A 21,197-nucleotide genomic window follows, 5' to 3' on the forward strand; every position below is an offset into this window, starting at 1 on the left:
GTCAAGATGCTGTTTATTACAAATACAGTTGTTTATTGTTTTGTTATGTATAAAGCTTTTAATAAAGAATGTTTTGTAGAGCACTAATGCAAATTTTAGAAATATAATGTGATAACAAATATGCAAGGCAAAGTATAGTTAAAAAACATTTTAAAAAATTCCCAGTTGTAGGTGTCCAGCCTCTAAGCTTGCAGTCTTGACCAATGATTTTATAATAATCTTATAGCTTTGAAAAGAAAGGAATGGAGTTTTCCTGGTGTATCTCTTTCAGCCAAGAGATCAGAATTTTGTTGGTCTCAGCTGGTCTGATGACAAAAACAACGACAGGAATAATAATAATAATAATAATAATAACAACAACAACAACAACAACAATAATAATAATAATAATAATAATAATAATAATATCCATCACAGGTAAAATGACGTAAGCCAGATTTGCTAATTGTGATCATTCCAAGTGGGATAATCTTGTTTTTGAACACAGATTTGAGCTACGGACTTGTCTTGGTAACAAGTCTGACAACAGTTTCAAATATCAGACAAAAGTATCATGTTAAATTGTCAACAATCCAGGGCCTGGGTCATTCTCAGGAACCCTCTACCAGCTAGCACAAAACACCCTGTATTGACAAAAATGCAGCAAATTTGGTAGGATACCTCAAAATCATGTAACGTGTACTCTTATAAAATTTGGTGTCAATACACAAATGCTTTGCAAAAATATGCTCTCACATCCTGACTGGTGTCTGTTCATTCAGTTACAGATTACAATACCCTGTAAAGTGATTTGTAAATCAACATGTTTTGAATATTGTGCTAATTAACTCAGAAGTGGTGGAGCTTACAGGTTCTTAGGGTTTTTTTTTTTTTGGTTGGTTGGTTGGTTGGTTTGAGCCAAACAATCTGTAGAAGCAAGAATTTTGTCTCTATGCCTCACAGTGCAGAAGAACCAAAACAATAAAGACTGCACTCTGGTGCCCCATTGAGGCTGATTTGGCCCATCTTGCTTGCCTGGGTAACAGGTCATGGTACTACCTACATACCAAGTTTCAAGTCTTTTAAAAAAAAAAAAAAAAGGACCTTCTGTGATTGGACCCATAAGAATAATTAAAATATAAAAAATATATCAACTAACTAGAAACAATCCTTTAATCACCTACTGCTTAGTACCACCCAGATAATGACATGTTTTAATTACATTCAGCTGCCTAAATTAAGACAAAAAAACCTTTTTTTTTAACAATAATACAAATTCCAAAAATACACATGAAGCTACTTTAAAAATAGCTTTTAACATTTTTAGTTGTACTTGATCTCTTCTAAGCTTATGATGTAGCTAGTTACGCATTATGATTCTATGAACAATGCAATGACTTTTGACACAGTCACTGCAAAAAATACTGCTGTCACACAGCCAACGTTTCCTGGAACCTTCTTGCTTATTCAGTGCACGGCTTACGGTTGCACAGCTTGTGCTAAATCTGACATCGTCAGCATACAAAAAGAGATGGTCTTTAAGAACTGATTAAACCCTCTCAAGTCTAGGGTAAGCTCTGTGCTGTATAGGATTGCTTTTCTCTGGTTTATTGATTTGTCATCATGTGGAATGCTCTTGCACTTTATTGTTCTTGCAGAGCTGTTATCCTATAGATTTGCCCAGGTTTTCTTACTTTAGCTTGGAATTTGTAAATTAATATACTGAGTTGATTTTTCATGTATTTGGTGTTTTTAACATATTTATTATTCCTCTCTCTTTATCTTTTGTGTCCAGTTATCTGGTGATTGCCTCACGTACAAAAGAATTATACAAAAACTGCAGTCGCTTCTTCTGAAAAAGGAAGTAAGTGTGTAACACCCCTTGTTTTGAACTGTAGAGTCTACCTTCACATCTCTGTCCTCTGTTTTTGAGTCAGAACAAATTTGCTATTATCTGATATCAACAAGCTTGCAGGGCCCAACCCATACCCTTCTTCAGACTGGTTGGTCATTATCAGCCTGAAAGAATCTCCCTGATCTGGCTGCAGACACAGCATCCTTGCATTTTCTGATAAGAAATGTGGAGGATGACTGGTCATTGTAATATTATGGGGGTTCTGTTGAAGGACCTGAGCCTCTGACATGTACAGTCTCCACTTATGAATCATTGATTTTAGCTGAGTTGTGTCGTTACTTGTCACTGGACATAGGCACTTGCAGCAAGTGAGCTGCTTAAGCTGCAAGGCTTGGGTCAGATTTATCTCTGAATTAGGTTCTAAATTTGTCAGTCAGTGCAGAGGATGTCCTAATCAGACACCATGTTCTGAGAAATACTGTGAAGACAAAGGCTCAGTAGCACTGTCTTGAGAAATTACTTTCTTCACATATTGAATTATCCACAGCTACATTTTTAACCTTGGTAATTGTGGCCTCTGTCATCGACCCAGTGCTATTATTTATGAGCCAATCTAACTGTAGAGACAGCAGAAGGAATTTTAATTACACTTAGATCAGTCTTAAGTGAGTTCACAGAAACCCCCAGGGAAGAACTCTAACATTCTACGCTTGTCATAATCATACACGTTCCTTTAAAAATCAAAGATACAAACCCATTTTAGACAAATTTATGAATATTAATATTATTCCACTTTCATATAATTTTAGTTAAAATATGCAGACCTAAAATAACATTAAGCAATGCTATAACAAAGAGAAAACTGAAGCAAGTATAAGGTAAAAAGTTGCAATCACTGTGTGAAACTTAAATAAAATTCCAGTCAAAATAAGCTTGTGAAGAAGCACCAAAAAATACTGGAGCAGGATACATAACAACAATGAGAAACAATTTACCTCTCCATCTGGGTCCAGTGTCCACAGTTCTCAATATTAGCCCTTGATAATTTGGGAATCTTCAAATTCAACATAAAAATATTTAAGACACTGAATTAGCTCTGAATAATGATGCACTGTGTTCAACTATGTTTGTTGTGTTGTATATAAAAGGTTAAAGGTTATATTAAAAAAAAGGGTGGCAGGCTTACTGTTTTCTCCATGCCAGTGGAAAACATGGGCAGAAGCACCTTGTCCTTCCCTGCAGTCACCATCAAAGCTGGCATCAGGATCTATATGCCAGAAAACAACTTTGTGATGTACTGTATACTAAACATCATCACTAAGCAAAAATAGTAACAATTGTTTTTTATTCCAGAAAAATCATCAGAATGGTCAATGCACAGCAAAATCTCAAGCGAGGACAGCCTCTACATGAAGAGATATGTTTATCAGAAAGGTAGCCTGTGCAGCAGAGCACTTCATCCCAGCCCTCTCAGGAGCAGATTTTAGGGAATAGACAGCGCAGGCCATCTGCTATGTCCAGTGTACATGGCTGTACTTGATGCCATATGAGTTTGCAGAGGAGCAGAAGAGTGGGATGTTTTTGACAGTGTGGTGTTAGAGCCACAATTTTCTGGCATGAAGCTGAAACACAGCTACAGGAACTGGCACACACTTGCCTTGCCCCTTGGCCTCGAACACATCCAGCGCCAGTTCCTCTCTACGTTTCGATACAAATTCAGAGGCCCCCTAGGACACAAAGTACAAAAGTGGAAACTTGATTGATGAACTGTATGTATGCATAATCAGTGAAACTGGCAATTACAAGTTTATAAAAAAATGTAAGTTTATAAGAAAATTTCCCTTTTTAATGTAATAGTAAAACATATGAGTAAAATTCTGTTTTTAGTATAAAGGCAATGAGTAATATTCTGCAGGTTAAGTGATCAATAATAGGTGAAACCATTCTTATGGAATGTAATCCTGAACATAGTGTCTACACGCTGTCTCTGTGTACCTGAAGCCACCCTTCCTGTACTGCTGGATGTAGTACTGCAGCTCGGCCTCACTCAGAATAGCACTTCTGGGAACTTCTTCTGGCATTCCAACAAACAGACCACCTAAGAGGAAACAAAAGTTAAAAAAAAAACTTAATACTTAATTAGTAATTAATTAACCTACCCTAGGACATAATATTCCAAAATAACCAGTGCTGAGAATCCATTTTAAACATTTAATAATCACTTAGATATGTTTCCTGAAGCACTAAAATTATTCTCAAAACTCTAAATTGTACTCGCCCTGCAAATTCATGCCTATGGCTGAATCACATCGGTGCTGATATTCAGTATAACTGCACTCTTGCTTGTGCAATATTGCTTAAGTATCAGTCTGTAATAAACAAGTACTGCGTCATAATCATACCTGATATTTTGCACTGTACGTGAAGAGAGAAAGAGGAAGAAACCTTCTTGCACATTACAGACACCATTAACATTCCTCAGCTATGTTGGCTACACAACTATTGCCTCCAGTAACGACATCTGGTTATGGAGTTGGCAATTCTGGCATACAAAATTAGGTCAGGAAATGATTCAGGTGGTGGTAAGAATTCGATTGATATTGGTTAGTGGGTAGCAAACCATTCAAATGACTAAATATCCAAGGTCGGTAATAATTTTCTATTCCCATACATCCATAATAAATCTGTATTACTGATGCCTCAGAAGACCAGTTCAGGGGCCAGCAGGTGTGCAGCAGATGTGAAATTTCAATTTTAAGAAACTTGCTGGAAGTTTTTGCATTTTTGTACTCATACACAATATTGCCAAAACTATGTGGACATTAATATGGATTTGGTCCCCCTTTGCTGCAGTAACAACCTCCACTCTTCTGGGAAGGCTTTGCACTAGAGTTTGAAACATGGCTGTGGGGATTTCTGCCGATTCAGTCAGAAGAACATTACTGATGTTGGGCGAGGAGGTCTGGCATGCAGTCTGAGTTTCAATTCTGACCCAAAGTGCTCAGTGGGTTGAGGTCAGGGTTCTGTGTAGGACACTTGAGTTTGTCCACACAGACTTTGGCAAACCATGTCTTTATGGAGCTCACTTTGTGCACAGGATCACTGTCATGGTGGAACAGGTTTGGGTCCCTTATTTCCACTAATTGGAAATCTTAATGCTACAGCATACCAAAACATTCTAGGCAATTGTGTGCTTCCAACTTTGTGGCAACAGTTTGGGGAAGGTCCACATATGGGTGTGATGGTCAGGTGTCCACATACTTTTGGCTATATACTGTACATCATGCACCAGCTCATATACTCCAAAAGTACAAGAACACAAAAGAAGTCCAACTACACAGTGACAGACACAGCCAACAGCCAATTAGGGGAGTGGGACAGTAATAGTAAGAGCATTAACAAAACAGGAGTGAGACAGTAAAGTAATTCGGTATAATGTAAGAGAGAAAGGATTCAGGAGCAATGTAAGGTAACAGGTAAGGCATTTATTTTTCTCAAATTTTCTCTAATTTGCCAGGAAGCAAGTGAATGATACTGAGCCGATTTATCCTTGTTGTGGAGTTTATATCGTTACTCAGTTGAGAAGCTGTTGAGCTGGAGAACTCACGATAGCTAGTTAGCCCCTATATTCAGCATGAGCTTAGATGTGCCCAGAGTGTTGTGAGATTACAGCAGAGCAACCTTTTCCCGTGATCCACAAGTTATAGCTAACTAATGTTAGATGATTAGTTCATTCTGTAAGATATGTGCTGGTTATGTAAGTTATGTAAGATATGTGCCGGTTATATGAGGTCGCTGATTCATAGGCACTGCTGCCTTATCAGGCAGTCACAGTCATAGAGAACAGGCTAATGATAGCTAAACAACAAGCTCTTGTAGAGAGATTTTGCTCTTTCCTGGTACTCAGTAACACACTGATGTAAGGTATTTTATTTATTGAGGTATTTCATTCTCAAAACACTTCTGTACTACTGAGCATTTGAGAGATTTGTATACCTGGACAATGTCCCATACGGCATACTACCATATTAAATATGACATCACTACACCACTGGTGTTATTGCTATTTAGGCATACTACTTACTTTGAAGTTTGAGACACCGCCTTGGCTACTAAGTTAAAGTGTACTGACTTGCTACTCATGAAATTGTAAAATTCCAAATTCTACATCCTGTAGCTTTAAGTGTTTTGTTTTTTGCAACTTGAGCTTTAACATGTGCCTTTTCTATGAAAACAATGGGAAATACCACTATGTGGAGATTTGAATCAATATATTGAGAATGATGTTAATGTTTTGAGAAATGCATCTACAAAATTAAGAAGAAGTAAAAAAAGTGTAAGATTATTCATGTACAGAAAACAGATACAGTGTTTTCAACATTTTTTTTGTTGCTGTTACTGTTTTACCTCTTTTAATGACCCCAGTCAACTCCACTTGAGGAAGTGTATCCTGTAACACATATCACACATTACACAGTTAAAGGGGGAGAATATGCTGAGGGATCCATGAGCAGCAGTTTGTGATGATGCATTAGCTTCACATGTCTTGGAGGTAGAATGTGATACCCTTCACCCTCCCTGGTTGGTAACTGTCATGAGATAGCAGAGGGCTAGTAGGCTGGAATTGGAAAATAACCAAACTGGGAGAAAATTTGTGTTAGAATGGATTGCAACCCACCCTTAAATGTAATCCACTCAGCTATACTGCGCAAACATTGCACATCCATGCCTTAATTAAATGTAATTACTATACAGTGTAGTTCTCTCTTTTTTTCACTGTGCAATTACAGTCCTCACAGATCAATTGGGAGCTGATGGTATAGAATTTCACAGAAGGTTTTTGTTGTTTTTTGGTTTTTTTTTTTTTTGTTCAAATGCAAGATTTGCTTGGATAATAAGAGAAAAGCTTGTCAATTTCTTCACTAACTTGTATGGCTTTGCTTGGCAACCACCAACAGACAGGCTACCTTGTACCCATGTTCACTGCAGACTAATTATTCAACCACATCCCCTAATTGTATAGAGGACTGTGATTAGACAGTGATTCTATTATGGTTTTGGATGACCACACTGCTGACTGAAATGCACATCATTGTGTCATTTGGACAAATGCAGTGAAGTTTACACTTTGTACAAATTGAGCACAAATTCCTTATTAAAAATAAATACCTGAATAGTTTGACATCTCATTATGGTTTATGTTACATAGAAAATAATGTCACTGTAGACTGTGTAAAAAATTGTAATGTCACATGCTTTGGATTTCACATTTTACCTCTGTGATGATTGTATTTAAATGTGCTATAGATTCCTTACCATACCAAATTGTTTTTTTTGTCAATTCCTAACATTAAGCATTGAGAGACCTATCTACCTGTTACTACTGTGACTTCTCATAACACTATGTTTTTATTTAACATTTCGGTTTACTGATGAGCTTTAACCTTATGATATTACTTATGTTTGAAATGTTCGAAGAAAAATATGCGTAGCTTTTCAGCTTCACCTTTTGCTCTAATGAATATTTAATGAATATAATGAAGCGCACATAGAATATTAATTGAGAAATATGTGACTGATCAGGCAGATATCTGGATTTAATTGTTCCTAACAGATCTGATCTCTAAAGTCCCTATATTAGTATTTCTCAAATTATTCAGAGAGAGGATACAAAATAAATAAATAGATCCATTGTGGAATTTCTGAACTAGTAATAACATCAATCTACCGCATTGTGGAGTAAATGACATTTATGGATGCAGCGTGTGTGTGGAAGGATGAGTGGACACTACTGCAATTAATGCAGGGTATTCCTCTGAGGTCTCCCTTCTCTGTGAGCGCATGATTTTCTCTATTTGACAGGAGCAAGTGTGGGCATAAAAAGCAGCCATCAGAGCAGGGTCCATGCCCACGCCAAATACTCCTGGTCCACACAGCCATTAGGATGTGCTATGGCTGTCTTAGCTGGGCTGAGTGATGAGCTGGCTGGCCAGGAATGACTCATTAGTCCACGAGCAGAGGCTCAGGTGAAGGGCCTTTAACCAGCCCTCATTACGATCCCGAGTCACTCAGCCACAGCAGCATAACTCATTGATCTCCATTGGTGTGGCTTTCTGATAGTCACAATAAACCTTGGAAATCTATGGAAAACCTGAAACACCTTTTACTCTTCTTCATACTACTCATCACTTTCAGATGCTATTCTGAGATACAAGTAAGATGAAGACTCTGTTGCATTTCTGTATATTGTTGAATAAGTAAGAGTGATTGGATAGCAAAATCCTCATTTGAGCTCAGAATTTGAGTGATCATTCTTCCCAGGAGCCTAATGACTTAAGAGCTGACCTTTGCAAAGTATTTGTCCTCTGATACATAGTAATGTCTGGGTGAGAAGTGCGTGCAGCTGGCTGATAACAGAAGGTGACTTGGCAATCAAATGTCAACACAGACTGTCATAATATGCAGACAAAGGTCAAAGCTTCAGCAGGTTATTTGAAAATACAGCACAGCGCACGAGTCACCTGTTGTTTCTCTAAAGCAACGATACAGTATTTAGACCCAGCTCTCAGCCACTGCACGGTTTTAACTCCCACAGATGTTAGGAGCATATATGCTAATGTGTTAAATAAACTATATTCACATACTGGCATCCATTTTAGGTGAAAAGTACATTGTTTGTGCTCACCCAATAGATCTGGGCACACACTATCAGTATGCCAAGCCGAAGCTTGCCACGTCATGCCCTTATAGATTTTTAGCACTGGATCGTACACTCTTGGATGTGAACTGACAACTGCAATTAATTTTTTATCCTCATCTTCCTCAACTTCAACCTTGAAGAATGAAGCTTTTTTTACCTTGACTTTAAAATCTCACCTTCTCTTTGAAATCAATGCCTACAGACTTTTTTTGATGAATACCAAAAAGTCCTTGTGAATGTGACCTTAGATCAGGGAAAACATTATAAAGCATGGAAATGGGTAGGACTGTGATCAATGAATATCAGTTAATAGCTCAAAAAAAGGCATGGAGAAGCACGATACCAGAAACCTTCCTTTTTCTACAATATAATTATATAAATGTACTGATGTTAGGTACTAAGCCTGTTCAAAATAAGGTTGGGGATTTCAACCAGGACCTTGATATTCAGCAAATGCAGAAAGCTCTCTGGTGCAAGCTTTGATTTTTTTTATCAGAAGTGTATTTACATGAGTATATTAACACAATTAAAAATCTCTAAAACTACATAATATCCTATAAGAAACACATCAAAAATATAACATATGTTAACCCTGTATGATGCAGAGAAACTAGTATATGTTTTCAGTTTTCATACCGTCTAGGCTAGACTAATGTATGCTATTCATTAGCAGCATCAGTAAGCTTCAGCCACTTCAGAATGCAGCAGACTCCCAGGAAATATATTGTCTCATATACATTTCCTGCTTAGTTCCTCATTGACTACTGATGAAAAACTTGATTAGGACATTTAGTGCTCTAAATCAAGCAGCCCTACTGCCAGTGGAAGAAACTCTAGAATCGTGTTCCAGAGAACATTATCATTGCTTCTTGTATTCATCTAGCTTATTCATAATTGCTGTTTTTTCCATTGTCTCTACATAAATTATATAGATTTTTATATTTTTCTATAACGGCACAGGTAGTTTCGGCTGTGACATGAATGAAAGGTTAGTATTAATGTGCTTGTTCTAATACATTATTGTTTCTATAGTAACAGCTCATACACAGGGACTTGTACGGTGGAAGCGCCACATAATCTAAGACCAATAATAAACGGATTTTAAAAAGGGTTGTTGTTTAACAAAGTATTTCTTATAATCGTTGATGTTGTGAAGTTACTTTGTTAGGAGACGTTTATTTAACATTTATGGAAGGAGGCTTTCCATTTTCTGCATTTTCACGGTAAAATAACAAGCTGTGCATGTGTGTTTGTGTGTGTGAGTGTGTGTGAGAGAGAGAGTGAGAGAGAGAGCAGATCAACCGAGACTGGTGACAAAACGGCTGTTTATCACAGCTGTAACATAGGTGAAGTGGAACTAACAGGAACTTGTCTCTCAGACATTCCACAATATTAAATCTAACATTAATAACTGAAACATTTTTAAGTATGACAGCACAGTCTGTCAGTGGTTATTCCTTATATAATTATTCTAAATGGTGTCCCAAAAGTCTCCATACATAAAGCTAATTAACATTTTTTAGCAAAACATCTTCCCAAATTTTTAATACTTTGCTTTTATTATATATATTTTTTTCAGATAGCTTTTAAGAATGCTTTTGACAAAAGAAGAATGTATTGAAATCATTCATGGCTGGATCAGCAAGCTGTCAAGCAGAGTTCATCATGAGTGTGTTTACAAAGAAATGGAAATCATGTAGAAGATGTTTTGAAAAGTTACATTTAGTATTAATCTCCCCTATTTATGGAGACTTTTGGGACATGCTGTATTAATGACTGACTTATGAGATTTAATCAACTAATTAATTAATTAATCATTAAAGCATTATTTTAATGTTTTCTTCTAAAAGTACCTTCTATTGATTCAAAACATAAAACTGTTATATAAAAATGATGATTAAAATAACAACAACACCACCACCAATAACAACACCAACAACAACAACAACAATAATAATAATAATAATAAACCTTGAAAACCTTAAACTTTCTGTGGTAATTTATCATTGGCAGTGTTTTTCAGCAGCAAATTTTGATGCTCCGTCACTTACTTTCTCATAACTAGCAGTGAACAGCAGTTTGAAAGTTCTCTCCAGGTTCTTCTCCAGCTCAGCCTCTGCTACACCCTAGATAAACAGGCACATGTCAGTCTCTCATTAACAACTAAGCGTTATTCAGTCAACAGAACGCTTGCAAAAATATTCAAAACCAGAAGTAATTTTAAATGTTGCTTTATCATAAATGATTCTTTGACATTTCGTAATCAACAAAATGTGTTGTACATGAAAACAAGCATGCAAGCAAGGTAACAGTCCTACTTTATCATACAAAAAAATAATAGTCAAATTAGTTTCCAAGATCAGTTATGCTTTACTTGTGTATTACTTATTACTGGTGGCACACTCAAGTTTTCAGGCCCACAGACTATTAAGTTAATGTATGAGAGGAAAGGCTTCAATACAGTGTACTTTGCATTGAATAAAAACATGTTATGACTTAAACCCCACCTTTAAATCCCAAAATGCTTATCTGTCCCATATAATCACACAATTTGGTGTAGTTGTCATAACACCAATGGACTGCTAATGCTCTTCATAATATGGACCAAAAATTTCACTCTGACAAGAAAATTGTACTTCTTAGAAGAACAGTCTGCCCAAACACAAACCAATACTCAGGATGCCTAATGATAACTCAATTAATAATTCAATTCATGCCTAATGACTAGATTCAAGTTTGTCAGAGCTGGAAATTGTTGGGCATAAGCTATGTATAATAACCTACAGAAATCTCTGAACAGGAATTTACAATGCCACATCCAACCAGAATGAAAAGATTAAAACCTCCTTTCTTCTGAAGGGCCTGAAAACATGTGTTACTGATATTTTCTAGTTTCAGTTTTGTGATAAATTTTAACCAACAAATACCTAACAAGTAAAAATAAGTTTGCTGTAGTTTTGCTTCAACTCAGCAGTGTTTGCATGAATGTATTGCATATTTCAGAATATTTTATACAATTTATATACAATACAATTTGATTAAGACAAATTTCTGGACCCTGAATAATTTAGCAAGAGAGAATATATCACTCACAGGCTCCTGGAAGTAGATTTGATATTCAAAGACTGGTATAGACTGAAGTGTCTGCATTGGGTTTTTGTTTGGATCCACAGGGAAAAGAGGAGTGTTGAGAGAAGCCACAGCCCTTGAGTGAGAAAGAACTATTGTTAGATATTTTTCCACAAACAGTTAAGCTATGGAGTGATATCAGAGTCAGCAGAACCTAAATTTGTAATGCTTGAAAGAAAAACACATGTAATGTGATATGAATCTTAAGATATTTGTAAAGGGGTAGTACTAGATACCTTGTGATACCTCTGTGATAAGAAAGTAATCTGTTGTAGGGTTCTACATAGAACCTTAAAGACCTTCCCCCAGTGGGACAACTGAAGAACATTCTTTTTTAAATCCTGTATCTCCAAATAAAAAGCTTATTTATACTGGTGAGCTCATGACCTTCCCAGAACTTGCTGAATATATAACATGTTATCTACACTGGGACAAGTCATGGTGTAAGAGTTGTGTACTTGGCGGTACATACCTCAGTCTCTCTGGGTAATACAGAGCCATGTTCCATGCAAACACACCACCCCAGTCATGACCCACCAGAGTAACCTGAGTAAGGCCCTGAGTTTGAGAACAAAGATGGCATTTAAACCTCCTTAGACAACCATTTCCTGCTGCAAGATGCTCTGCTTGTTTTTCGCTAATCAGCCCAGCATTAACCTTGAATTTTTTTCAACCTCTTTCATAATCACGCACATTATCATTAAGAAATAATCTGTAGTTTTGAAAAATGTGTTCAAATTAATTCCAATCATTTTAAAATAGAGAAACCTATTCCAATTCAGTGCCCTGTTCATCTTACAGGGTTCATCTCTGCCACAGTGTCGCTCCCCTGTTGTTTATCCGTCATAGGTAGTGCAGGAGTATCCATGTCCAGTAGTCAGTCATTGTCCAAGTTAAAAAACAATCCCTCCAACCGCCAGCTTAATTAACTTTATTTCGGACAATATTTATTTGATTAAACTGGCAACTGCAGTGCATAATGAGAGGATAATTAGCATCTTCAGACTAGACAGTCTTGCGACACCCCCAGGCACCTTAATCACATCACCTCAATATTGACTTCACCACTGAATCTCATCTATTCAGTCTGAAATATATTTCTGAATTCTATTTCAAAAATCTATTTCTATTTCCAACAAGACCTGTATAATGTTACTGTGGTACAAATCAAGCAAAAAAAAAAGTCTCTGGCATTGGATAGTGTGGTTCTATTCTTTATGTGGCTAACCTCTTATTAAGCTACAAAAAGCTTTAAAAAACTACCTGTGAGCTTTTTCATAAAAACAGGATGTGTGGATGAGATGATAATAGCACAAATCATGCAAGAAAATAACTGCATGCAAACCAGGCAAATCACATCTAGATTCAGTATTAGTGTGCAAATAAAAGACAATAGCAAAAGGCCATGTCAGGTGGAAGTGGAAAAAATTGGTTCATTTTGCATTGTGCTAATGGAAGGATCAGAATATGGTGGAAACCATAGGTGTCAATAGAACAGGCTAGAAGAGGCAGTGTAATGTATTGGGAAATTTCCTGGCACACATTACGGTTCTCTCAAGAATATCTGAAAAGCACATATCTAAGCCTTGTTTCTTACCAGGTTCCTCCCTTTATGGCTATGGTTTTATCTCAACAAGACGGACATGACAAAAAAAACCTTCTCAGATAGCACAGTGGCTACAAATGTTGCACTGAGCCAAGCCATTACGCTATTCTACATAGAGATAACTTAACTGAAACCAAAGTCTTCTGTCAGATCAGACTGAAAAAGAGTTTCTAACACACCAGCTGATTTGGCATATGAGAGGTAGTTATGCAGGAAAGGATATTGCTAAAGCAATGTGATAAGAGCCATAACATGCTGGTAGATACTTCATGTTTTAGGGTTATTTTTTCACAAATATATAGAAAGCTTTACATGATATGCTCTGTAAAGAAATTAACAGGGCAAGAAAATACTGAGAGTTAGCATCTCATAAACTATCCATATATTCACCCAGCAAAAAAGCACTGTGTGCTTCGGAGTGTTAAAAGAAATATTTAAATTACTTAAATCATCATGCCTTGGAAAAAGTATATTTAAATTGATTTTGAAAGGACTGCAGCTGGGTTTGACAGGTCTAATTTGCATCTTCTACTCTGCCTAGGGATCTGCTCTAAGTATATTTCACAAATTTAAATTTGTAGAACAGAATTTCTGCTGGCTCGCGCAACATGAAGTGTCACGTGGGTCTAGTTCAGTTTGTAGGCACCAGGGAGGAGGCTAGTAAGGCGGAAAAAATTCTATACCTACCAACTTATCCAGAAAGGTCACCAGCTCCTATAAACAGCCAGAGAGATAAACATTGTCCAATTATTTTTCCGACATCTCTGTGTGTATTCAGTAGGGGCTGTGTGCTTTTGCTTACCTGTAAAATATTTTCTTGAGAATACTCCTCAATATCTATATCAATATAGAGAGTTGGGAGCAAGATCAGAGTTGTGTGGCTTAACTCTTCATATTTCAATGTTAAGAAATCCACAAAGAAACCAATCTAAATCCAGAAACTACCCAATAGACAATTTCCAGGTGAACATTTCTCAGGATCCCATAAGGGAGTACACAGCATATAAGCGATAAAAAGGGCACAGTTCTCATTTTCATTCTCAGCATGATGCCTAAATCATACAACAAGAATAGAGTACGAATACATTAAGGTAGGTGTTGCACTTACTCAGACATCCACACTCGATGTTTAAATTGAATGTGTGTCACAGGAGAAAATCATAAATAAAGAGCAGCCACAATATTTGAAAGACATGTATTATTACATATCTCATTTTCTAAAAACATTCAAGAAATCTTCAATAAATGAAAAGAGCATCATATAATGTAGTATCAGTGAAGCAAATAACATTAAAGTGTACTCATTTTAACACGTGTCATGTAACAACTTATGTGCTTGTCACACACTAAGAACTGTAAGTATAAGAATTAAACTACTGCAACATTACAACTCATAGATGTTGGTATGTTGCTAAATCGATTTTATCATTAACAATGAAGAATATGCTTCACATCAGTCATCTAATTTCATATTTATAATGGTTACTTAGAGGCAGTGATATTTGCACCATGATGATTTGGCTTTACTCTTTTGCAAGATTTACAATGGTTTGAAAAACTTTTTTTAAAAAAACATGTGCTTTTCAAACTTGATAAGATATGTTTTAAAAACTTTCAAAAGAAAAGGAACATCATATCACCTTGTAAGCATTAGGCCAGAAATAAAATATTACTACATATGCACTTGCTCACATCAAAGGTCTCACCGAATAGGAATTCAGTGAGAACCAGAAAAAAAATGAAAGCGGGTGGCATTTATGAGGTTTTCATTCTCACCATGAACTTTTATAGCTTCATAGAAAACCCTGATATTTTTATTCTAATCTCACTCATAAGCATGCTCTGAGACCCTAAGCCAATGTGTTCATATATTACAGTATAATTAAATACTGAAATATGTTAAGATATATTAAGAATTATCCACTAGGGAAGAGAGGTAGAGATGGTAGAGAAGAGACATTAAAAATCAGACCGACAGACTGTGAGATAATATCCAAACAGCGAAGTGTATTATAATACGCACTGACCTGCTGGAGCAGTCGAGTCACCAAAACCTTTTATGTCTATAGCAATAGCCCTGAATCCAGCATTAGCCAAGGCAGGAATCTGAAAAAAGTATAATGTCATTAATGGCTCTGGAATGTGCTGGAATTAAGCTTTCAGTCTCACATGCTCAGCATTAACAGGATACTTCTCTCAGCTTTCAGAGTAACGTCCATTCTCTGAATTGGTTCGCTTTAGATCATTGGTTCTCAACTTGAATTTTCATTTTCTCTTTTCATTTTTTTTTTTTAAATTTCTTACTTGGTATCTCCAGGAAAACCAGCTTTCTGGGAATCCATGGCAGAGCAGGACTGGAGGCCCATCCCCCATCTCCACAAAATGAATCTTCACCCCTGGCTAAAGGAGACAGGGACACTATGACTTACTCACCTGCTAAGCAACAGTGTCACCCCTGCTCCGGTAACCTTTATCTGCATTCAGTGTACAGCTCTTACCACAATGACATAGCAAATAAAGCTTGTAAATAGATAGGTGCATGCAGACGCATATTCATGACTAGGTTGAACATCTACCAGCTGCCTTTACCTTAACAGTGACATATCCATGGCTGATCTCTTCAGGATTACAGCAGAGAGGCTGTTGCTCATTGGTAACCTGTGGATTCCACAAAAATTATTGTATAGACATCTGGTTAAACTATCAATGCTCTGACCCTTATATTTCTAAATGAATATAAATATATATTTAACACTATGCATTAAGGACTGCACTTTTAAAAAGTCTTTTAAAAACCTGTTCTTCAACTTGATAAGCATAATAAATATGAATGATGGAGATGGCACTTTATTACTTCATATTGATTAGCATACCCATTGGGCTTAGAACAATATACATAAATACCTTTATGGCATTATGAATTATAGATTTAAAAAGCCTATTTGGTAATAAAACCTAATGTTTTTATGACACTCATTTAGTGTTCCAATGATTTTCTTTTTAATAATTTACAAATGTCATTTATGGGACTTGCAAGTCACTATGACAGTGGGGTTATTTATTTATTTATTTATTTATCTATCTATCTATCTATCTATCTATCTATCTATCTATCTATCTATCTTATGTCGCCCTTTGGTATACTAATGGTTGGCCAAGATCTGAATCTTGCAGAGAGTCAATAATTTTGATGAAGATGTGTTGGATTCTATTAAAAATGTCACGTGTTTCTGGCAACAGATTGACAAAAAGAAAATACACTCCATGATTCTGGTATCATGTCTGTAAATACATGTGGCTGCTGCGTTTTTATTTTATTTATTTACTTTGATGTATCTGATGTGAACTTTGTCATTTATGAACAATTTTGAGAATAAAACCTGCTACACAACAGATGTTATTACATTTCTGAATATGCTCCACTGAAATAACTGCAACTCTGTTACAACAACTATTACAAAGCCTCACTTCATGTCCTATAAGGTTATTCATATTTATTTTAGTGAAAAATTACTAATAAGGGCTCCATGACTCATTCAGATCATTCTGCCTTTTACTCTATACTATTTTTTCCTAATCCCAGTCCTGGAATAACCCTTCATTACATCATTTTATTACGTAAGAGCAGAAAACCACATTCACAGAACAAAACAATTACAATCTGACAAAGAATCAAATCTGATATGGCACTTACCGGATGAAACCATGTTTGAAACCAACAAAACATAATTTTCATTTAAGATCTAATACAGCATTGAAATGATGGTATAGGGAAATACCATCTATATAGGATAAATGTTCATTACCTTTATCCCTGTAAATTTCTCTATTTCCATCAGTGCTTCACTGATGTCAGTAATTTTAACAGCTGTCATGCCCAAGCTTTCAGCTGCCTGAACACTCTCCTCATTAACGTCCAACCAGATAGCCTGAAACAAGAATACAGAATAAAATCATCAAATTCTTATTACAAATGCAGTGGCGGCTGGTGATGATATTAAATGGGGGGAGGGTTAAATCTAATATTTATCTATGGATATATTCTTAAGGAAGATAGGGAGCTGCATTAGTGATTATAATTTTTCGTAGAGGTTCAAGCCCATAATGCTCTACTGAGTTCATGCGGTGCTTCTTCTGAATAGCAAACAGCTATTAGCATGCAACATTTAACCAACTAGTTGAACACAAAGACATGCAAGTAAAATGTAGTAGCAAGCTGGACAGATATGTCTCATTTGTGTTACATTAGACACATTATAATTGTACAGTACAATATAAGCCCTCATGAGATTTTTCATTAGATCTGAGTTTCACGAAATTACCACAGCTCAAAAATCATACTTGCGTCAGGGAGAGAGCATTACTTTGAACACTCCACCAGTCAAGATAAGCCTAACTCTACAATCATATTCAAAAACAGGGCCCCAGTTGGCTATACATGCCTGGTGGGGTTTAACATTCAATACTTCCAAGGCAGTGTGGAATATCTCAGGTTCAGGAAGCCTTGATCCAGTGTGGCAAGAGCGTACTACCACATCGAAACAGCTTTCCAGCACTGAGAGAATCTTAGCAACACTGTCCCTCTGAGGAGAGTCATCAACCCAGATGTTGGCCACGACACCAGTTTTTATGCCTTGAGGAAAAAAACAGAGACAAAATATCTAGTGTAAATCCATACAGGACATTGTATAATTCTCAGACTTTATGAAAAACTTTGATATGCACCAGTTACCTACACAAAATTACATACCATTTCTCTGGAGTGTGGCAGCAGTATCAAGCACACTCCTGTTAATTTCCACCTTCCTTATGTCATCATAGAGTTTCTGGGCTGAGGACTGACTGCCTGCCTCTTTTTCACACTCAGTTTCCAGCTCTGCAAACATCTTTAAGTAACAGAGACATAAAGGTACAAAGATCATAACGGTGTAACTAATGCAGTGGTCAACCATCCTCCTGGAGATCTACGTTCAAACCATAATCTGCTGCATCAAATCCAACTACTGGATTTCAAAAGAAGGCCTTGATCAACCAGATTCAGTTGTGCATGTGTTAATGTCCATTAAACTAACAAACAATGCACAGAGAAGGCATTTAGAACATTTCCAAATTCTAACCTCAGTCTTATAAGTTTCTATCTGGCATTTTGGTTGAAAATTAGTTAACCAAATAAACTTTATAAATGTCATCATTTATGGATATTTTATACTTTTTATTTTGCCAAGCTTTTGGTGGAATCTCCAAACTCACAGATATATATAATTATAGGATTTTGTAAATGTAATTGTTTGTAAATACATAATTAGTCAAGATGTGGTGTCATAACTAAAGATGTCTTCTAAGTAATAATCTATTATTTTCTATTCTGATAAAACTCTGTTCTATTCCACTCTATTCTATTCTATTCCATTCGATTCCACTCCTATTCTATTCTATTCCGTTCTATTCTATTCCGTTCTATTCTACTCCACTCTATTCTATTCTATTCCATTCGATTCCACTCCTATTCTATTCTATTCTATTCTATTCCATTCTATTCCACTCCTATTCTATTCTATTCTATTCCATTCGATTCCACTCCTATTCCATTCTATTCCACTCCTATTCTATTCTATTCTACTCCACTCTATTCTATTCTATTCCGTTCTATTCTATTCCGTTCTATTCTACTCCACTCTATTCTATTCTATTCCATTCTATTCCACTCCTATTCTATTCTATTCCATTCCATTCTATTCCACTCCTATTCTATTCTATTCTATTCCATTCGATTCCACTCCTATTCCATTCTATTCCACTCCTATTCTATTCTATTCTACTCCACTCTATTCTATTCTATTCCATTCGATTCCACTCCACTCCTATTCTATTCTATTCCACTCCTATTCTATTCTATTCTATTCCACTCCTATTCTATTCTACTCCGTTCTATTCTACTCCACTCTATTCTATTCTATTCTATTCTGTTCTATTCTATTCTATTCTATTCTATGGGTTCAGGAAATCTTGCTTCGTCGTGTAACATGTTTTGATATGCAAATGCTGGTGACTATTCAGTGAATATGTATCTTTGCCTATTACGTAATCTGGCGACTTCTGGCGGCTTTTTAAGCATGCTTTGAGCTATTGTCCCCTGAAATCAGTAGGCTACACTCGTCCCAACTCTCCTTGAACTGAATATGATAATGAGCTGAACTTTGTATTGTGCACAGGGATAGAGAAAGTCATGTTTTTACCTGAGAAAGGGTGATTATCCCCCGTTCAGCACGAACCAGAGCATTCTCACTGCCTCCTTTGTCACTCCTGTTCGATATAAAATCCCTAAAGTAAATTCAGGCTGCTGAAAACTAAAGACTTTATTAATAATCTGAAAGGAGATGTAAAACACACCTACCTCGGAATGTTTGAACATGTCTCGGTTTTTTGAAAAGGCTGGAGTGGGTGAGGAGTTATAACACCACCCCACAAACTGAACAGCACAGCTTTCCTCATTGGAAAAAGAAAACTTCTCGACAATGACCGTACAACAGCACCAGGATATTTCTGAGCACTTGTGCAGAAGTATTAGCGACTCTACTCAGTACATGGGAGAGCAGTCCCACTGTCACACACTAACTGCCAACCAGGTCAGAGATGAGGAACTGTACTAGCCAATGAGAAGTTAGATCAACCAAGAGGCGTGGCTAACATGTAAAACAATACCAGACTCCTGTCAGGCTGTGTCAAAAGTTCAAAAGAAGAAAAACTGTAGCTGTAAAATATTAGGAAAACAATATAAAAATACAAATGTATAACCTTATTTTAAAAACATGTTCTTATGAAATATTATCCAGCTAACTTGTTCTTAGTGGCATTTTGCAGACACCCTTATCCAGAGTGACAGAACATCTCGTTCTACATTTACACAACTGAGCCCTTGAGGGTCAGTGGCCTTACTCAAGGGCCCGAAAGCAGCAGCTTGGTGGTGCTGGGATTTGAAGTCATGACTTTCCAATAAGCAGGCCATAAAGCCTTAACCACTTGAGCCACCACTGATGATGGCAGATGGCAGCGCTAATAGCCTAGCCTGACCAGACTGAGGCCTACCTTGTTAACTGATTAGCTATTTACAGCCTAGTTAATTAATCAAAGTGTGTGCCATTTGGTTATTAATAAATAATATTGGAAACAGAATGCACAGAAAAACTGTTTTTGAATGGAAAAAAATTCCTTGGTGTGCTGCTAAAGCCAACAGAAAACACCCAGCTGAATACATGGTTTGTTCACAAATAGAACATAACTCATGCAGTGTCTAGACTTTGGGTGTAACATTTGTCTTAAACATTTTATTGGTCTTAATTTCAGTCATTCGGTGTGTGCGTGTGTGTGTGTGTGTGTGTGCACATGTGTGTCAGGGCCCACGGTGACACTGAAGTGAATAACGGTCACTGGACACTGAATAAATTTCAGTCACACATTTTCGGGAACCCTGAAAAACCCAGCCCAATTGTGTCAAGGAGAAGCACCAATGTGTCAACACTCTGAGCAACAAGAAGTCTCACATCTCCTCACAATTTTGGGATGGTGTTATATATAATGTTGTCAGGAGAGAAAAATTTAACTTGATAAATTTCATATTAGTACTTTTAAGGCTTATGCTTTGCACAGTCAGACTTTCTGTCTCCAACCCTACACTCTGTATCTTCAGTCGTATGGGAGCTATGCTTGGCAGCTACAACAGATGAATAAATTGACAACGTTACACATTCACACTAGCCGTATTTCCTCAACCACTAGTGAAAAGAAGGTTTAAAAAAACAAGTAAGTGGATGTTTCTCACTGTGGTGTGAAACAGTAGATAAGAAGCTTCAGTCTTGCACTATGAACAATGTGTTTTGCAGTCAGCTAGAAGTATTTCTTTCTGGCTCTACCCCAAAGATGTTTGTGAC

General features: G+C 36.6%; 1 protein-coding gene and 1 long non-coding RNA gene across 2 annotated transcripts; one reads left to right on the plus strand and one right to left on the minus strand.

The window, feature by feature from the left end:
• Nucleotides 1-12: 12 nt before the first annotated feature.
• Nucleotides 13-19,877, minus strand: ephx2 (epoxide hydrolase 2, cytoplasmic). Its single transcript, XM_026933887.3, has 19 exons — nucleotides 19,664-19,877; nucleotides 19,506-19,572; nucleotides 18,020-18,155; nucleotides 17,712-17,902; nucleotides 17,076-17,198; nucleotides 15,859-15,927; nucleotides 15,574-15,669; nucleotides 15,297-15,375; nucleotides 14,072-14,106; nucleotides 13,957-13,983; nucleotides 12,136-12,221; nucleotides 11,628-11,739; nucleotides 10,586-10,660; nucleotides 6,242-6,284; nucleotides 3,830-3,932; nucleotides 3,492-3,561; nucleotides 3,021-3,101; nucleotides 2,830-2,888; nucleotides 13-305 (listed from the first exon to the last, which is right to left on the minus strand). The coding sequence occupies exons 1-19, from the start codon at nucleotides 19,759-19,761 to the stop codon at nucleotides 221-223; spliced, it is 1,635 nt and encodes a 544-aa protein (XP_026789688.2). The 5' UTR covers nucleotides 19,762-19,877; the 3' UTR covers nucleotides 13-220.
• Nucleotides 1,435-3,835, plus strand: LOC117598308 (uncharacterized). Its single transcript, XR_004578981.2, has 3 exons — nucleotides 1,435-1,549; nucleotides 1,775-1,843; nucleotides 3,188-3,835. It is a non-coding gene; the product is annotated as an uncharacterized LOC117598308 (long non-coding RNA).
• Nucleotides 19,878-21,197: the final 1,320 nt, after the last annotated feature.

Source organism: Pangasianodon hypophthalmus, chromosome 10 (assembly GCF_027358585.1).
Source record: "Pangasianodon hypophthalmus isolate fPanHyp1 chromosome 10, fPanHyp1.pri, whole genome shotgun sequence".
In the NCBI taxonomy this organism is placed as follows: domain Eukaryota; kingdom Metazoa; phylum Chordata; class Actinopteri; order Siluriformes; family Pangasiidae; genus Pangasianodon; species Pangasianodon hypophthalmus.